The sequence below is a fragment of the Equus asinus genome, chromosome 9 (assembly GCF_041296235.1).
Source record: "Equus asinus isolate D_3611 breed Donkey chromosome 9, EquAss-T2T_v2, whole genome shotgun sequence".
NCBI classification, from domain to species: Eukaryota; Metazoa; Chordata; class Mammalia; order Perissodactyla; family Equidae; genus Equus; species Equus asinus.
Window position 1 is genome coordinate 50,311,037 of NC_091798.1, and position 19,093 is coordinate 50,330,129.

General features: G+C 41.9%; 1 protein-coding gene across 2 annotated transcripts in view; it reads right to left on the reverse strand.

Moving 5' to 3' along the window:
- The window catches only part of MEGF10 (multiple EGF like domains 10), a 163,727-nt gene that overhangs the window by 18,455 nt on the left and 126,179 nt on the right, over positions 1-19,093 (reverse strand). For both annotated transcript variants that reach the window (XM_014859529.3, XM_070517491.1), the window contains exons 13-17: positions 18,957-19,059; positions 6,475-6,621; positions 4,558-4,692; positions 3,902-4,030; positions 2,418-2,546 (exon numbers count right to left, since the gene is read on the reverse strand). In XM_014859529.3, the coding sequence (XP_014715015.3) occupies positions 2,418-2,546; positions 3,902-4,030; positions 4,558-4,692; positions 6,475-6,621; positions 18,957-19,059 (643 nt within the window). The remainder of the gene's footprint in view (positions 1-2,417; positions 2,547-3,901; positions 4,031-4,557; positions 4,693-6,474; positions 6,622-18,956; positions 19,060-19,093) is intronic.

Consider the following 19,093-nt stretch of genomic DNA (forward strand, 5'->3'; position numbering starts at 1 on the left):
GACAGTGAAGTCAAGAGGCTGCTGAGGGGAGACACAGCTCGTGCTTCCAACATCTTTGTGTTTAAACCTGAAGGATGCTGAGCCATTAGAGGGAATAAAGACAATAATGCAGATCTCAGTCTGTCACAAAGGCTTTTTGAAGTCCCAAGACGGGGCTCTCACAGGAGGTTGTAATTCAGGAGCAAGAGGCAGCACAGTTCCATACCTGGCAGTTTAACTCTTACTGGTGCCCTAAAAGGCAAGACTAATGCCTTCTCACAAAGCATCCCCTGAACCAGGCAGAAGGATGGGGCATTTCCTTTCTTTCTTCCACCCAGCTACTAGAATCCTGGACCCAAATTCCATGGACTGGAATGAATAGTCTATATTGTTACCTGTATGCTGTTACTTATAGTACAGAACGTCTCCAAGTCTGCTACTAGCCCTGTCCACTGTTATCTGTTACTTAGATAACATCACCTTCACCAAAGATGTGTAGTAGAACGCTGAACTTAAAAAACCCTGCACTTTACAGGTGCATTGTTAAAAAGCGATGAGCCTTCACACTGCTGCACAACTTTCAAGACCCCGACCACCAGGGCCCTTGGGCTGAGGACATGCACAAGGCCTGTTGGCTTTCACGGCCAGCAGCTGCCCTGCAGGAGCATTTCGGGGCTCTCTGGCAAAACGAAAGCTTCAATACAGGCAGGTTCGATGGCTGTTTCCAAGTATCACATGTGCTTTTTATTTTCCCTTTTACTTATAGTGAGGCTTTAATGAAAGCCCAACTTTCAAGAAACAGAGGCAGAGCACAGATGCCAGCATGCAGTGACCCACCATTGCCACGTATTTATTCAGCACCTACGCTGTGCCAGGTGCTTTTCATACTTCCTCTCACTGAATCTTTACAACAGCCACGAAACCCATCCTATAGATGGAAAGTGAGCCCCGACTGCCCAAAGTCACACAGCTAGCCAATGGCGGGATGGCAAGGCCACAATATAAATACAGGGAGGTCTGCTTCCAGATCCCATGGTCTTCCCACTATATTGTGTTATTTCCACTTAGAAAGGTCTTCTGTTTGAAGCAGGACCTCATTTTGGAATTATAAATAATAACCTATAAATGCTTTTCTATGAGGAGCTCAAAACCTTTAAATATATATATATATATATATATATATATAAAATCTCAGCAGAATATGCTTGGGATAATCTCCCTTCTTGCTAAATCTCCCTTTCAAATCATGGCTCAAAGTGTATACACCCTTCTAGAAAGTTCCAAAGACTTATTCAGCCTATTCTCTAATTAAGTTCTCTAATTAGTATTAAACAAGAATTGCTTCATTTCTGACCCATCTTTCCTCCTGAGCTCATTTCTGTGATTTAAAATTATATATTATTATTAACGGTAACTGTAATATATGCTTTCCTGTCTTGTCTCCTTATTCAATTGAAGGCAAAAGGGCAGAAAATAGTCTTTTTTTCACCCAATGTGCCGAGCTGTGAAGTACTTTGCACGTTATATCCCATGATGCTAAAAACCTCATGGAACAGGCGCCGGCCCTGTGGCCGAGTGGTTGAGTTCGCGCGCTCTGCTGCAGGTGGCCCAGTGTTTCATTGGTTCGAATCCTGGGCGCGGACATGGCACCGCTCATCAAGCCACGCTGAGGCGGCGTCCCACATGCCACAACTAGAAGGACCCACAACTCAGAATATACAACTATGTACTGGGGGGCTTTGGGGAGAAAAAGGAAAGAAATAAAATCTTAAAAAAAAAAAAAAAAAACCCCTCACGGAACAATAAATGGTCAGGGCCCTGTGGGATACAAAATGGAAAGAAGAACCAGAACAGTGGTTTCTAAAACATAGTCCCAGACTGGCATCACCACCTGGGAAGTCGCTAGAAATGTGAATTCTCGGGTCGCGTCCCAGACCTACTGAATCACACATGCTGGGAGTGGGGCCAGCAGTCTGTGTGTACCGAGCCCTCGGGTGATTCTGCAGCTCGCTAAAGTTTGAGAACCACTGAACTCCGTCTTTTCCAAGATCACGAAGTAAGTCAGGCTGCGAGGCCTGCTGTCTTCACCACCTTTCTAATCACTGTCACTTATCCTAAAGTTCATAGAGTTAGAAGGCAGGATAGGGAATTTGACCCAAATAAATAGGGTCTGGTTAAAGGAGAGTGGAGAAAGAAACTGCACACCATCACATATAGCACTGGTTCTCCTCAGTGTCCTGATATGACAGAGACAGGAAACTTGGAATGTGGCTGCTCTTAACCGCTTAGAGAAATTTAGATGTCTAGAAGTCATTGGGTAGACAAAACACTCCAATGCCAGGAACCCTTGGTGAGCTCAGCTCGGGCACACAAAGGGTGAGGCTGTTTCCTGTTGGGTGTGGCTCCCCTTGGTGAGCCTCAGAAGGCCGGTCACTTACTCTGAGTACAGTAGAGCCCCGTCCAGCCAGGAGTGCATTTACATTCCCCGTCGTAGGCACTGCAGAAGGCCCCGTTGTGGCAGTTGCACGTGTGGATGCAGTTTGGGCCCCAGTGGGCAGGGGGACAAGCTGAAACCAGAGCAGGCATGGAGAGCTCTGTTAGGTCTTGAGGCCAGCATCTAGCAGAGAGAATTCCATCCACTCTTCCACTTCTCCTTGCATGTGAGATGCATCAGGACCAAGAAAGCACACTGCTCCAAACCTGACTAAAACCCAGATGGCAATGCTGGCTGCAACAGAAACCATCATTGACATCGTATTCATTCACAGACTGCAGAGGGAGGCAGCCAGAGCAAAAATCATCTCCAGTTTACAGATTTAGTTAACAAACGCACATTCAGCATCTATGTGCCCAGCTCTGTTTGAGGAACAGGAGAGATAGCAGAGGACAAGACAAGGTCCAGACAACCCTCTGAAAGCTGTTGTTTTAGTAGATGAGGTAGGCAAACCAATTAACCAACCAGCCAAACAGCCAACTTAGAAAACAATGGCAGTGAGTACTATAAGAAAAAATAAAACAGGGTGAGGGGGACAACAATGATGAGAACTTCTCCTTTAGGAAAGGCCTCTCTGAGGAGCGGACATTTGAGCAGAGATCAGATGGGCAAGATGATGCAACTCAAGAGAGGTCAAGGGACCCAAGGTCATGCAATTCATGTCTTTGATCTCTAAAACCTGTACTTGTAGCTCTATTCCAGAGTTGTCACTAGGGGCTTGTTTTCAACGTTAAAGTTCCCAGTTGTATGTACGAATTGATCTATTCATAAAAACTCTTAATTGAAAGAGGGAGAAAATAATAAAATTAAATCATTAGGGATCAGTGCCCATTGAAGAGCAATCAGAACTTCACATAAAGTGTCTGTGAAATAATGTAAGATTATGGGGTAAAATGACTTGATTTATAAAAAAAGAAATATTTCTTATTCATATTAATGCTTCAAGAACATAACTGCTTAAAAGGAGGACCACCTATAATTTCAATACGGTCACCCAGAAGGAAACGTGGCCCAACAAAGACAATAAATAAATCTGAAGTAATTTTAAAAATGAAAAAAATTCTCCCATAATTGTATGTACCATTTTTGCCCAAGAGCAAAGAAAAGATAATAGCTGACACTTGAAGTTCAGTATGAACCTAAGAATGGATTTTCTGAGCACAATACCCTTACTTTACAGATGAAGAATCATTGAACAGTGAATAAGCAAAATGCTACCTATTTACCTTCTTTCTAAGACACTATTTGGATTTAAATATAGGACCACTGTCAAGAGCTCTTAATGGGGAAAAAAGTCAGTTAAACTAAAGTAATGTGTATTATAATTTTCATATATTCTTTCTTGATTATATAAACACTCATACTCCAATCCTAAAGAATTTGAAAACAAACATAAATGGTTGGTCATTGTTCTCAAACAAGACTTACGCTGAGAGCAGTCACTGCCGATCCACCCCGGGTAACACTGACAAGATCTGTCAATAGGGTTGCAGGTTCCATTGTTGGTACAGGTACAAATCCCTGCACAGTTTTTCCCAAATCTGCCACTGGGACACACTGTGAATAATTTATAGGTCAGTAACTCACAATTACATCTCATCTCATAAAACTCTAGGCCCCTGGGACAGGAAATGACTTTAAAGGTCATCAACCCAGCTGCCCATTTAGTAGCTGCCTCCACTCAACAGCATCCTTAGTCCTGAATGGGCTCATTTTTACAAACGCATGAAGCCGAAGGTCCTTATTAAGGCATCACAAACCAGGAGACATCATCACATTTCTAGAAATCTGACTTCACGGCTTCTTGCTCAGGGAGTCAAAATTCTTCCTTATATTGATTTTTCATGGGAGGCTGTTTCCAATTAAAACAGATTTTAGAACAGCTCAGAGAATAAAGAGATTTTGCTGGAGTAGCAAGACAGCTTTTCCAAAGCTCAAAGTCATATTTACGGAAGTTGCGAACACAGCATACCAGAAGGCATCAAGAGCTAAGAGCTGAAAACGTATCCTTCAGGAAGCCTGAGGATGGACTCCATGGGGCCTGCTCATCTTCACATCTCTCTCCAAACTTGTGTGTGCCTTACCTTCATTGCAGAGGGCACCTGTGAAGCCAGGCAGGCAGTCACACAGGCCCGTGATGTGGTGGCAGGGCCCACTGCTGTGCACACACTGCGGACATGTCTGGCTGCAGCGATGCCCATAAAAACCAGGAGAACAGACTGAAAATAGAATGGAAATCGACAATTATCTTTCTTGAGATACGTTTCTCTCATATTACACATCAGAATCTAGTTCAAGTTTGGGTAAAAAAATTTTTTTCATGATACTGAGAATTTTCCAAATATAAAACAACCACCACCAAAAGGGTAAGGGTACCCTGTAATACAGTCAGCCTTCCATATCCATGGTTCTGCACCCACGGATTCAAGCAACTGTGGATGGAAAGGCCTATGACTGGTGCATCTGTACTGAATATGTACAGATTTTTTTTCTTGTCATTATTCCCTAAATAATACAGTATAACACCTATTTACATAGCATGTACATTGTATTAGGTATTATAAGTAATCTAGAGGTGATTTAAAGTATACAGGAGGATGTGCATAGGTTATATGCAAATACTATGCCGTTTTATATAAGGGACTTGAGCATCTTCCGATTTATGTATCTAGGTGGGGGCAGGGATCTTGGAAACAATCCCCTGAGGATATTGAGGGACAACCGTAATGAAAATAAGCCACTAAATTCTGAATTCCTTGAGAGCAGGTAAATGTCTTAGTCCTCTTTGCTTATCCATTCATGGCCCTAATTGGCTGGAGGATTGGCATAGAGCAGGGACTTGAAGAAATTTTTTTTTGTTTTTTTTTGAGGAAGATTAGCCCTGAGCTAATATCTGCTGCCAATCCTCCTCTTTTTTGCTGAGGAAGACTGGCCCTGAGCTAACATCCATGCCTATCTTCCTCACTTTATATGTGGGACGCCTGCCACAGCATGGTTTCACAAGTGGTGGGTAGGTCCACACCTGGGATCCGAACTGGCAAACCCTGGGCCACCGAAGCGAAACATGCATACTTAACCGCTGTGTCACTGGGCCAGCCCCAAAGAATTTTTGTTGAACAAATAAATGAAGGAAGGAAATAAAATTTTAAATTCTAAGAAGGCCCAAATAAACACTCTTAAGCCATATGTTGATCCTTCATTCTTTAAGAGTCATTGCTGGCAATAAATAGATCTACAGTCAGAATTAAAAGATTCTTCTTCCTCAACATGGTCCAGGTTAATGATTGTGATTGAAAAGTGAATAAGCAAAATGCTACATAATTAGGTTCTTCCCAAGACATTATTTGGATTTAAAAATAGGACCATAGAGCTCTTCATGAAAAAAAGTAATTAAAAAATTAGCATAATGTATCTTATAGTTAGTCATACATTCCTTTCTTGATTATATTTATAAAAGATATAGTAAAATCTTATGAATCATTTCCTAACTTAAAATTCTATTGACCAATGTTAACAGCTCCCGTTTTTAACTCTGCAATTCTATTTTCCCCATAGCACTGACTTTGAGACTACTAGCAGGATGTATGATTTGCCGCAAGGTTTGGCTGATGTTGACTTCTGGTAATTGAGGTAAGACCCATGCCAAAATTGCTGAATAAAATATTTACAGGTCAATGGATTTCTGGAACACCATTTGCAAGATTTAAGGCAGGATCAAGAAACATATCCTGATGATGATGCCAATGAGGCAAAGAAATCATTTCTGAAAAGAAATGGCTAAAGCCCCATCTGTTAGGTTAGTCCTGAAGGTTGGACAGAATAAAGCTCTTGGGGAAATGTTATCGAGGACAGCTCTGCATAAGACAGGGTGACCTATTACATTCTCCTCTGCCCTTGTCTGCAACAGAACATCACTACGAACTGGCGGTGGGACAGAGATAATTCTGTACATGGCACCCTGAGAAGGGAAGGCAGAAATTGTCACCTAATGAGTCACTTACTTCTCTGACAAGTGGTGCCTCGGAACCCTGGTGCACACTCACAGATGCCGTCGTCAGGGGAGCACGAAGCCCCGTTTTTACAGTAGCAGGGCAGGGAGCAGTTGGGTCCCCAGCGTCCCTCAGCACACACGCTGTCACAGTGGACACCTGAAACAACGCACACGGCAAAGCTGAGTGAGAGGCAGTGATGGCGGGAGCCTCTGGGATGCTAGGTCAGAGAAGGGACTAAAGTCACGGTGTCCAAGCTGAGTGATCACGGGCAGCAACCAGCAGGGATGGTACAAGGTTTAAAATCTACTTGTCACATCATCCACATCATCCACATCAATCGATCATCATATATTGTGTGATCATGTATGATCATAACATTAAAATAATCCCAGAACTATTTTCTATAGCATCACCAAAGAGAAAGAACAAAACACTTCTGTCGTACTGATTTTTCAACTTTAGGAGGAGAGAGCAAAAGGGAAGCCCGAGGGCACTCTCTATTAAAGGCAAAATTTATCAAAAATACTGTATCATCTTAGCCCTCAGAGACTTCTCCCCTCTCCTCATTCTTTATTTTCATAGAGAAATCGATCAAGTGTAAAAAGATAACGAGAAGTTCAAGGTGGTTAAATTATTTTACATGAAGAAAACGCTCCCCTGGAGCAAGCAAATAAACAGTCTTAAAATATTCTGACGACACATTGTGCAGGACAGAAAGATACACCAACTTCTCCCACCAAATTCCTCTTTAAAATTTGATCTGACATTGGGCCGATACAGGCAGAATATCACAATGGATGTTATGTATTGCTGCTGTCCAAGCTTACTCATTATTCTGAAACATGTAGGTGTTTAACTCTCATCTGGAAATAGAGTAACTTTCAAGTCAGTCGTGAATGAACAACCATGCCTAAAGGAAACAAAGAAAACCCAAAGTTGCAAAAGTAAAAATAAAACCAGGTTTTATTTGAGGTAAATGGACGTCTCTTTCATAAACTTGTATTTGAAATGCAACAGGGGCCTCCTTCTTGTAAGTTAGAATTTTTCACTACTCAAAGAAATGCTCTTTGCATTGAGAGACAATAAGAATGAGTCATAATTAGTAGTGGACTGGCGACTGCTGGCCTCAGACCAAGGGAACACGCCGTAGGAACAAGCACGCACACACTCCAGGATTCCGGAACGCCACCACCATCCGGCACCAAGGGGGCTGAGAGGGCCGTGTTTTATATCTCAGTTTTTGCTTCTAAACTGATTAGGAGAAACGTTACCATGGCCCAAACTTTAACACAGAAGCAGCCCCAAACCATAACACGAACGTTTCTAAAATGTACGAAATCATTCCTGCTCAACCAGAACTCTGCTGTGGACTGCTCCTGTTTTCTCCTTCTAAAGTTGCCCACTTGTTAAGCAGGCATGAAAGCGCACAGGCCTCATTGTGTCTAGCTTGAACCCACAATAGACGATTATTTTTGCTTGGACTGCTGGCTAAAAAAGGAGATCAGGCCTCTTATAAGCCAATTGGGGGTTAAGTGTGCCCCATAGAACAAAATACGGAATTTTGGCCTATTATGATATTTTTTTCCCCTTGAGTTCACAAATATATGGTATTTTTTCCAAATGTCTTTTAAAAAACTGAGATGGAATTGCAAATTTTATGCTCCCCAAAAGTGATACGCCAGCCACAGTCTCGTCTGGCATTTTTACTCACACCTCTACCAGGCAAAAGCATCAAATGTACTGAGGAATAAACCACTTTGAAAGGAGGCTGCAAACCTAAAGTTTGTTTTGTGAATTTGAAGGAAGTACCAACAAGGGTAACCTGCTACGGGCTTCACTCTCTATGTGAAATACTCAGGTCCTCAGCTCTGGCAGAGAGCCAGGACTCCTGTTTCACAGCAGCAAAAATGGGGACACCTGCTCCATAGAGATTCAGACGACCCTGGCCATTTGGGGCTGGAGCCATCTAGGCAAATCCCAGCTAGGATTTTGGAGAAGTAGAAACTGAGCAATTACCCGGTTAATCTGAAAATCATCCTGAAAATCCTGATTTTTGGCACTTTTTTGTGGTGTGGGAGCTTGGAGAAGGAAGGAGATGCAGCCATTTAGGGTGATTTAGTTTATCTGCTACTTGCCAGATCTCTACTTTATATTACACTTAATAAATGCAGTCAAGATGGAATGGAGTACACGTTAGGTCAAAAGTACGTGCTGCTTTTTTACATTATAGATGATCATGATTTATGTATGACTTAGCACATTCTCAATTGGAGCATGTTAAGAAAAACGACTCTAGGCAGATTGGCAAATCTGAATAAAGTGATCCTTTATTTCCTACCTGATTCCTCCTCCCTAATAAGTTTGTCCAGCTGGTTAGCATAACCATCAGTCATAATCAACTTTACAGAGGTAATTTTCATATAAGTAACAAGGCCCACAGTAAAGCAAGGTGCTCCATTGCATAAGCTTGTTTCACACGCTCTACCTATCATCTCATTTCCAGAGAATCATAGGGAATTCTAGAGATCGTGTGTCACATCTTCTGTCTCCAATCACATAAGCATATGTCAACAGAACGAACCCTACTTTTAAATAACTTTTATTTTAGGATTGCAATGAAGTCTTTCCTTGGAAAGTAAATTATAAAAATTCCATCACCAACTCTCCCTACAAATTCAAGCCCTTTTCCTTTTCTCTATCATCACTAAAAATAAGTCATCATTTTGCAGACATTAATGCCTAATCCATTTGAAGACAACTATAAAGTATGTTTCAATCAGGGGACCGCTCCAGGGAAAAGTATGAAGCTATTTTTTCCTCCTGCTGCACCATTTCTTCTATTGCTTCTCCTCCCCTTCAGACCTCTGTGCCCTCCTGTTATCTTGCCCTTCATCTTATAGTCAGGACAGGAGAAGATACATTTATTATTGCTGAGGTGTTACCTTCTCTAGAGAATATTAATATTTTAAGAGAACACAAGGGTCTAAGAAATAAATCTCTAATTGTGGAATTTCAGGTAGTGAGACTCACCGAGGGGGTAACCGGGTAAGTGCTTCTCTAGGTCACACTAGGTATATGGCTACCGACATGACCTCCCTGTCAGACCAACCCCGCAGTGAAACTTTCCCCAGGATAGGGAATTGTAAGTTTGCTTCAACCATTTTTTTTTTTTGGCTGTGTGTGTTTGTGTGTTTTATTCCTTAATTATTTCCATTGATCTCATACTACGCTTTGCCAACTTTGCCGGGGTCCTACAAGACATCTTTTTGTTTCCTTGTTTGTCAAAGACAGAAAAGAGGATTCAACTCAGTAAGCATTCAAGGGGTCTGGCAGCTGCTGGCTTGCTGGCGAGAAGTTCCCTAAGACAGATCTCCAACTCCAGAGTGATAATGGCCCCAGAGCAGGCACACCCAACTCTGTCTGGGGATCAGGTTAGGGAAGGAAGTAGCTTGTGAAGGTGGAGGGGGTTCTAGGCTAACAGCATGGTGGGTGCAAGGCTCAGAGGCCCACCGCAAATGTTAGAGACAGCTGAAACTGGTGCTGGGAAGAGGAGAGGCATCAGCGCGGCCAGGCAGTGGTCACGTGGAGAAGAGCTAAGAACGCCACGCTGTGGAGTGTGAGCTTCCTCCTGGTGTTAACAGGGACCAAAGAGACAATTAAATAGGAAAGCGGCATAACTGAACTTGTGTTTTGTGGGAGGGCAGATGATGGTTTGATGATGATTAGCCTGGAAGAAAGACCTATCAGGTGGCTATTTTGGGTTACCCAAGTGAAATGCAGGAGAATGCAGGGGAAGACGAAGTCCAGAGAAACATAGGAGAGAATGCGAGCGAAAGATCCACCCCTCCATACTCCACCCAGGGTAATTTATGAATGAGGGAGAGATGGTGCTGTTTTTGGTCACTACAGTGCCTAGCACAGTGAGGTGCTAAGCAAGTATGTGTTGAATGAGTCAATAAGCACTGTTCCTCTTTCCAACATGATATTTGGACAATTTTCCAACTGAATCGAGTACTGTATCATTCTTTACGTCCCTGAAGAAGTGCTGAGAAATGCACTCAAACCAGGAAGTCCAACCTATTTCTATTTTGTGTACTTAAAATCGGGAGCCTTCTCAGCTAAGGGGTTGGAAAGGCGCGCCTCGCTTATTTTGGAGAATAAGATATACTTTCATGAGCTAAGGTCTGTGATTTTAACGTTAGCCCAGACTATAAAGCAATAGAATCATGGGATATCTTGAGGAAATTCTTTTGGAATATTTGCCAAGGTACAGATAAAGTCTTTAATACAAGTTACTTCAGGAAACAACTTCCTAAAACATTTGGAAGACAGGACAAAATAGGAAGGGGGTATCTCTAAATTTGCAGGAATCTCCAGTTCAATAGAAGCATTTTTTCCCCCATAAATGCTCTGACACTGATAAGGAGATCTGTGAGGGACTGCTTTTGCCAGGACCGAGGACAAAGAGCTCTTTGATAGCCTTCACAAGTTGCTAGGCAATGGCTGAATGATCGTGATAAACTTCAGCTAAGCAGCTCTAAAGAAATGTTCGTGCATTTAATGCCTGATGCAGTCTGCCAGCAGCCTCGATGTGAAATCAACATTCACTAGGCATTTGTGATTGCATGAATGCGGAAAATAAATCATCTGGGGTGTCATTATTTCCCCTCTCAGAGATAGAACCCAAACTTCTTGTCTCGCTTAATTGTTTACATTCCTCATGCCAGTATTGCAATATTTAGGGAGTTAGTGAATGAAGGAAATGATTTCGAATCAACACCTTCTTCCTGAGCAACAAGCTATTAAACATATATTAGAACAAAGAGAGACATTTGTTTATTATTGGGCTTGCTGATTATAAGACAGAGGAATTATAGCATTTAGTCATAATGATTTTTCTGCTTTTCTAATCCTCCGGCCAACAAAGTGGCAGCATCCTGTTGTCACTCCCTGGTGTCTCCACCTCGCATACAGTGTCTGCCACGAGGGAACGAGGGAATGAGAGCTTCCTTCTGCAGCCGGGAGCTGGTGCCACTTCATCTCCATGTTCCCAGCACCTAAGCATGATGGGTGCCTACAACTTGGAGACACTCAGCAAATGGTTGTTAAATTAAATCTTTCTATGGAAACTATGAATTTTAAAGACCCATTAAAAAGGGTCTGCTTTATATAGGTAACCAAGTTAGAAAAAACATCTTGATGTCACATAAATCAGAGATGTCTGCCTTTGCAGCAGCAAGACAAAACAGCAGAGAGCATGGCCTGCCTTAGTCCAGACCTAGATAAAAGCAAGCAGGTCAGACTGCTAGTCAGATTGGGAGATCTGGAAGCTGCGGCTTTTTCTGCAGCCTTTCTTTGGGGAGAGCAAGCCCTCTCTCCACCCTCACTTCAAGGATCCCATCTTCTACTTTTATATAACTCCTTTCCCCCATGAGCTTGTTGCCAGGCAGACATATGCCTGTGCATACATGCTCTCCGCTCCCTAGTACCCTAAAGGGTCAGACAGTGTGCGAGTCATTTGCACTTGTGGCTGATTGGGTGCATGCACGATAATTAAAACTCATTTGCACTGAAGCTGCACTTACATGTCACTGGACGAGGAAAGGTGGGTCTCCCCTTACAACAATTCGGGCCTCACTAAGCTATGGGAGAGATCACTTTGGGACAGATCAGTACCTGAAGCAGCCATTCACTCAGCTGGTCAAACCTGGTGTTTTGGGGAAACTTAGCAAGGGGGGCTGTCCTGGAGAGAGGCTGGAACGACTGCAGGCCGAGGTCTGCTTGCTGCGAAGAGAAGTTGCCTCTTCTCATAATCTTGACTCTGGGTTCTCCTTCTCCCAACGCCCCCTTCTTGGCTGGGCTCAGACAAGCACCCCGCCTCTCTTCCTACCCTTCTTTCCGCTCCTGACCATTATACCATGGCTTGCTAGTCCCTCTCTCTTTCCCAAGACTACTGGAGGTTGATTTAGTGTCCTAATCTCTTTTCTCTCAATTTAGCATTTAACTTTTTTTTCTGGTATGACTGCATACTCTAGTCTTTTGCCACTGGCGATGAGGCTTCTGTCACCGAAATCCTCCCCCAGACCCCCACCTCTTCAATAACAACAGTAGCAAGGCATAGCTGAGGCCAGTCTACAGATTGGTAACTGCCGCTGCATGGGCCACTGGGGAAAGTTTTGAAATGACAGACAAGGCCACCAAGTAAGGTTGTGCAGGTTGTACACTATACAAGAGCCCCTGACCAAAGCGCTAAGTCAGGGCAGAAATCCAGTTCACACTCTACTTGCCAAGTACATCCTGAGGGATTTCCAAACCTTTTCCAAATTTGTACAAAAGGTGCTTTATGGGCTGGCAGTGGCTCCATCCTCCTTACCCACCCTCCAGATTCTCATTCGGGAGGTGTGAGGTGGGGACTGGGAACGTACAAGTTCAAAGAGTTCCCAGGTGACAGTGATCTTAGCCAGGGCTGGGAACCAGGCTGGAGCCCGCATGTGTTCCCACACAGCTGGAATGGAATCTTGATTAGCTGTGACACCCAGTGAAGAGGTGTTCTGGCTGCCTGAAGTCAGAGCAGAAGAAAGACAGACAAGTCAGCATGTTTCTACTGTGTTTGGAAAATACTTTATAAAGCATATCACTCTGGACTCTGGAAATACACACACGCACATGCACACACACACGACTAATTACATTTCACTGACATCTGGAATTTCAGAATAATGATTCTGAAAGCCAGTCTCATTTTATAGCAGTGTGTGTGTGGTGTGTGTGTGTGTGTGTGTGTGTGTGTGTGTTCAGCAGAGGTGTGGGAGAAGGAGCCCAGGCACAGCCTATATCCTGGAAGGTGTTTCATTTTTCTCCATTTTTTTTTTTTTTTTTACTGCAATCTGCCTCTTGCTGATAAGTAGACTTTTGGCTAAAAATGTCAACAAATTAAGGTTTTAAATAATTTCTATGATAAATGTGCATGTCTTTTCTTTGGAAAAATGGTACATTTCTTTTGGACACAGCATCTGGGATATCAGATGTAACTTAAGTGTTGGTTAATCTGTATGGTAGTACATTCTGAAGAATTTTTTTATTATGGTAAAATGGGATTATCAATTAGGAAATAAACAACAGTCTCAGTTCTTTTAGGAGAAAAAGACAGTCAGACATTAGAAAAGAAGGTGAAGTTATGAGGAGAGGTAGATGAGGCCCATGGTAAGAAAGCAAGCCTACTTCCATGGTGTATCACGTTAGCAGAGGACTGCCTCCGTTCAGGTGTGTCAGTTTCCTGTCAAGAGCGATAAGGTTCTCCTGACCTTTATCCCAGGCTCCACACCTGGGGACCTGCTCAGCCTTTCCCCACAGTGTCCTTGGCCGAGCACTGTGGATGCCTCTACACCACCTCCTCGACTTGGTCGGGGGAAGAGCTCAGGTCCCTGTGTTAGATTTCACTGATTTCTTCACAAAAGCCTCACTGTTACCCCACACACTGCTACCCTGTCCTGAGACACTTGACATTTCACCTAGAGCAATCTCAGCAACAGGGAGGAAGGAAACAGAATCACTTGCTTCCCTGGGCTTCGGTTCTTTCTTCAGCCCAAACCTGTCATCTAAAGAAAAGCAAAGCTTTCTTTCCCTTGAGAAAGGTCCTTATGAGGTAGTGTGAGTGTTGGGGATGGCCTCTGAAAAAACATCTCACAGCAGCCTTAGACACTTGCAGACCAACGGCCCACACAGAAGACCCAGAGAAACAAGACATTGGAGCCATTGAAGAAAGGAGACAGTGGGCGACAAGTGATGGAGCAACATGAAGCTGCAAAGCTTCCTCCCCTTTGGAGAAGCAAACCAGTCACAGATGGACAGAGGATTACAAGATTATGTTGTGTGACAAAGCCACTGCATTCCCGCAGGAGTTCCACAGGTTTAAGGCCAGATGGGATAATTTGTCTTACCCCATGACCCAGACTGTGGAATGCAACTAACATATTTTCTGGCTGGCTTCAAGCCAAATCATATCTCCTCTTTTCTCATGTATACTAGAGTATGTCTTTCAAAGGCTGGTTCTAAATCATCAAAGCAGGTGGATACTTGAGCAGTGACTGGTGTGTTCAGGAACACCTCATATTTCCTCTATATTCATAAGACCAAAGTAGATTTGGTGGAGTATTGGTCAAAACAAACGATACGGCCTGTTAGGAAAGTTCTGAATTTGTCAGAAGATTACAAAAGCTATTTTGCTTCACTGCGGTCATTGAGAACTGAGCACTGGTCACTCCATTGGAGAACTTCAAGAACCTTTGTGAAGTCACAAAATCTGGTTTAATCCTTGGTGTGATGTAGTTTTAACATTTAGCAACTGAGAGCCAAATAGAAACATGGAAAAGTAAAATTTCATATCTGAAGTCAGAGTTATCTCAGTTTCTGCAAGTAAAGGATAAACTAGAGGGCTCGAAAGTCCTTGTGTCTGTGGGGAGTTCCTATCGACAGAAAAGAAAGTCCATCACACCGCCTTGCTCTGTTTCTCAAGGCAGCTCTCAGACACTAGGAATCAAGCACATGGCAATTCGTCTCAGTTGACTCCTGTCAGAAGTGAGAGATGCTCTCAACAAATTTCAAAAGATGGAGAGACATCACTGAAGAGGTTACTGATGAGGATCTGAAGAATTAATATTGTCAAGTTGGCAACACTCCCCACATTGATCTATAGATTCAATCATCATTAAATTCCTACCTTGTTTCTTTGAAGGAATTGGCATGCTGACCCTAAAATTCATACGGAAATTCAAGAGACCCAGAACAGCCAATAAAATCTTAAAAAAGAAGACCAAAGTTGGAGGACTCACACTTCCCAATTTTAGAACTTCCTACATAGTTACAGTAATCAAAACAGTATGGTACTGGCATAAGGATAGACATATTTATCAATGGAACAAAAATAAGAGTCCAGAAATGAACCCTCTCACATTCACGGTCTATTGATTTTTAACAAGGGTGTCAAGACAATTCAATGGAGAAAAGAATACCCTTTTCAACAAATGGTGCTGGGACACCTAGATATTCACATGCAAAAGAATTAAGTTGAACACTTACTTTATGCCACATATAAAAATGAACTCAAAGTGCATCAAAGACCTAAATGTAAAGTGAAAACTATCAAACTTTTAAAAGGATACATAGGCATAAATCTTTCTTATCTTGGATTAAGCAATGGTGTCTTAGATTTGACGACAAAAGCATAAGCAACAAAAGGAAAAAACAGACAGACTAGACTTCATCACTATAAAATGTTTCTGCTGCAAAGGGCATCATCAAAAGGTGAAAAAATAACTCATAGAATGAGACAAAATATTTGCAAGTTGTATATCTGATAAGGGTCATATATCTAGAGTATAAAAAGAACTATTACAACTCAATAATAAAAAGACAAATATCTCCATTAAAAAATAAGCAAAGGAGGGGGCCAGCCTGGTAGCGTAGTGGTTAAGTTCGCATGCTCCACTTTAGTGACCCGGGTTCACTGGTTTGGATGCCAGGCATGGATCCCAGCACTGCTTGTCAAGCCATGCTGTGGCAGGCATCCCATATATAAAATAGAGGAAGATGGGCACAGATGTTAGCTCAGGGCCAATCTTCCTCAGCAAAAAGAGGAGTATTGGCTGCAGATGTTAGCTCAGGACTAATCTTCCTCAAAAAAATAAAATAAAATAAAAAATAAATAAAAATAAACAAAAAGGCCAGCCCCATGGTGTAGTGGCTAAATTCGGCATGCTCTACTTCAGCGGCCTGGGTTCATGGGTTTGGATCCCAGGGATAAACCTATACCAATCTTTGGCCATGCTGTGGTGGTGACTCACATACAAAGTGGAGGAAGACTGGCACAGAGGTTAGCTCAGGGCTAATCTTCCACACACACAAAAAAGCAAAGTATCTGCATAGATATTTCTCCAAAGAAGTTGTACAGACGGCCAATAAGCACATGAAAAGATGTTCAACACCATTACTCATTGGGGAAGTGCAAAGTGAAAACACAATGAGATACCATTTCCCACCAACAGAAATAACTATAATCAAAAAGGCAGATAATAACAAACGATAGCATGGATATGGAAAAATTGGAACCCTCCTACACTGCTGGTGGGAAGATGAAACAGTGCAGCCAGTTTGGAAAACGGTTTAGCAATTCTTTTTAATTCTTAAAAAGGTTAAAAAATTACCCTATGACCTAGCAATTCCACCCCTAAATATATATATACCCAACATATATACATCCGTACAAAAACTTGTACAAGAATGGTCATAGCAGCATTATTAGTAACAGCCAAAAAGTGGAAACAACCCAAATTTCTATCAACTAATGAATGGATAATAAAATGTGGTCTATTCATACAAGGGAATATTATTTGGCAGTCAAAAGAAATGACATACTGATATATACTCCAATATGGATGAACCTTGAAAACACTATGTTAAGTGAAGGAAACCAGTCACAAAAGACCATACATTGTATGAATCGATACAATGTCCAGAATAGGCGAATCTACAGAGACAGAAAGTAGATTAGTGGTTGCCTACGGGAGGGGGAGAAGGGAGAAGACAGGGTTGGTGAGTTGGGGGTAAATGGGGAATGACTGCTAATGAGTACTAATGGGGTTTCTTTAGGAGGTGATGAAAATCTTCTAAAATTGTCTGTGGTGATGGTTGTACAACTCTTTGAATATACAAAAACCATGAATTTTATGCTTTAAATAGGTGAATTCTATGGTATACGATTACATCTCAATAAAGCTATTTCATATACAGAAAGAGAAATTACTGGTTATCAGCACTCATCACCAGGGTCCTCCCATATAGTTCTCAGAAGTCTTCATCCATGCTGAAAATAAATCTCAGCATAACTGCCCTCTCCCCCAGCACTTCCTGGAATAAGTCTGTGTACGGTAGTTGGGTGCAGCAATTAAGAGAGCTGGCTACGTGCTGGGAGAGCCTTGCTGCAAATCCTGTTTCTCACATTTACTGACTCTGGGACCCTTGGTCAAGACACTTAACTTCTCTTGGTCTCAGCTTCCTCATCTGTAAAAAGGAGAAAATAACATTTCCTACCTCATAGAGTTGTTGTGAGCCTGCAGTAAGCTCTCAATAAGCATTACTTAATATTATTTCCCTAGAGTCTTCTTTGTATGCATTTTTTTCTAAAAGGTAAGATCACTCTGACTCCATGATTTCCTGAATGTGACATCTCTAGTATGGAGACATAAGATTCTCCTCTGAAAGATCCATCTTCTAAAAATATGAACCATCACTAAAGAGAATACTTGGCTTGTTACTATCAATTTCTCCTTTAGAGGACAAGTTAAAAACTGTTTACGAGGATACTGAATAATCAATATGGAAATAGCTCTGTCTTTCAAATTTCCCTCTCTTCTCTCTCTATATGTATATACACACACAAATATATTTATCTACAATTACTATATATATATAAATACACACATATATAAATATATATAAATACACACACACACGCACACATTCACAAATGACTTCAAATGAGAAGATAATTTTAAAAGAAAGTTTTAGTTCAGTTATTTATCTCCAATCTAGTCTTTAGTTTAACAAGTTTTCACTCTAAATTGGCATATCAGCAATCAAACATTTTATTTTACTTTCACTGGAAACGGTCATCAATATATCCAGCTCATCCATCCCAATGTTCAACAACTTTTATATTGCATTTCCTTTGGTAATTTTTCTTAATAAGTCTTTAAAATTCCATTTTTTTGTCTGTTTTTGTCTTTTTAGGATAGGCTTGATTAGCGTATAAAAAAAGAACAAGCTCTCAATTTGCTTGGGCATTTGGTGCCTCTCCCAAGTCTGTACATCATGAGCCAAAACATTGGTCTTCTTCTAAGACCACTGCTAGTTTGATAAACTTCCTGGCTGAAACCATGAAATCATATGAATAAGGAACTTCCACCTGTGGTTGGAAAAATTGATAATCATATTATGATATCATTAACACTAATATAAGAAAAATAAAGTTTTAAAACTTTTTTATTTCTAGTAAAGAATATTTTAATATTTGCATATTAACCACATTAATATTAACATTTCATATTTTTGCCTCAGTGAGGTGAACTTAATTAGATTCTTATGGCTTACTTCAATCATTCTTTCCTCAATGCTCAAAAATACCACAAAGGTCTTGCTAAATTCTTCACAAAATTCACATTTTTCCCCTCTCGCTGGTCTGAATTCTGGTGGTTGGACCTTACAGGAAGGTTGAAGAGAACCACCCGGGCTGGTTGAACAGACAGCCACTCCTGGACTACACATCAATTAGACCCAGCAGTAGCATTTCTTGGGTAAAAATGTGTCACCTTACTGGAGACTACTGTAGTTTCATTTTTTTGAAAAGTTGACCCGTGTGTTTCTTTGAAATAGTAAAGAGCACTAGGCATAAACTGGCACATTTCCCATTTCAAGCAGTGGTCCTTGGCTCTCACCTGACCATCCGGGAAGGCAGCGGCAATGGCCCGTGGTGGGGTGGCAGCCATCTGCATGGCTGCAGTCGCAGCGCTCGGCACAGTTCAGCCCATACGTGCCATCCTGCGTGGAAGACAGCAATGAGGGCATGGGAAAT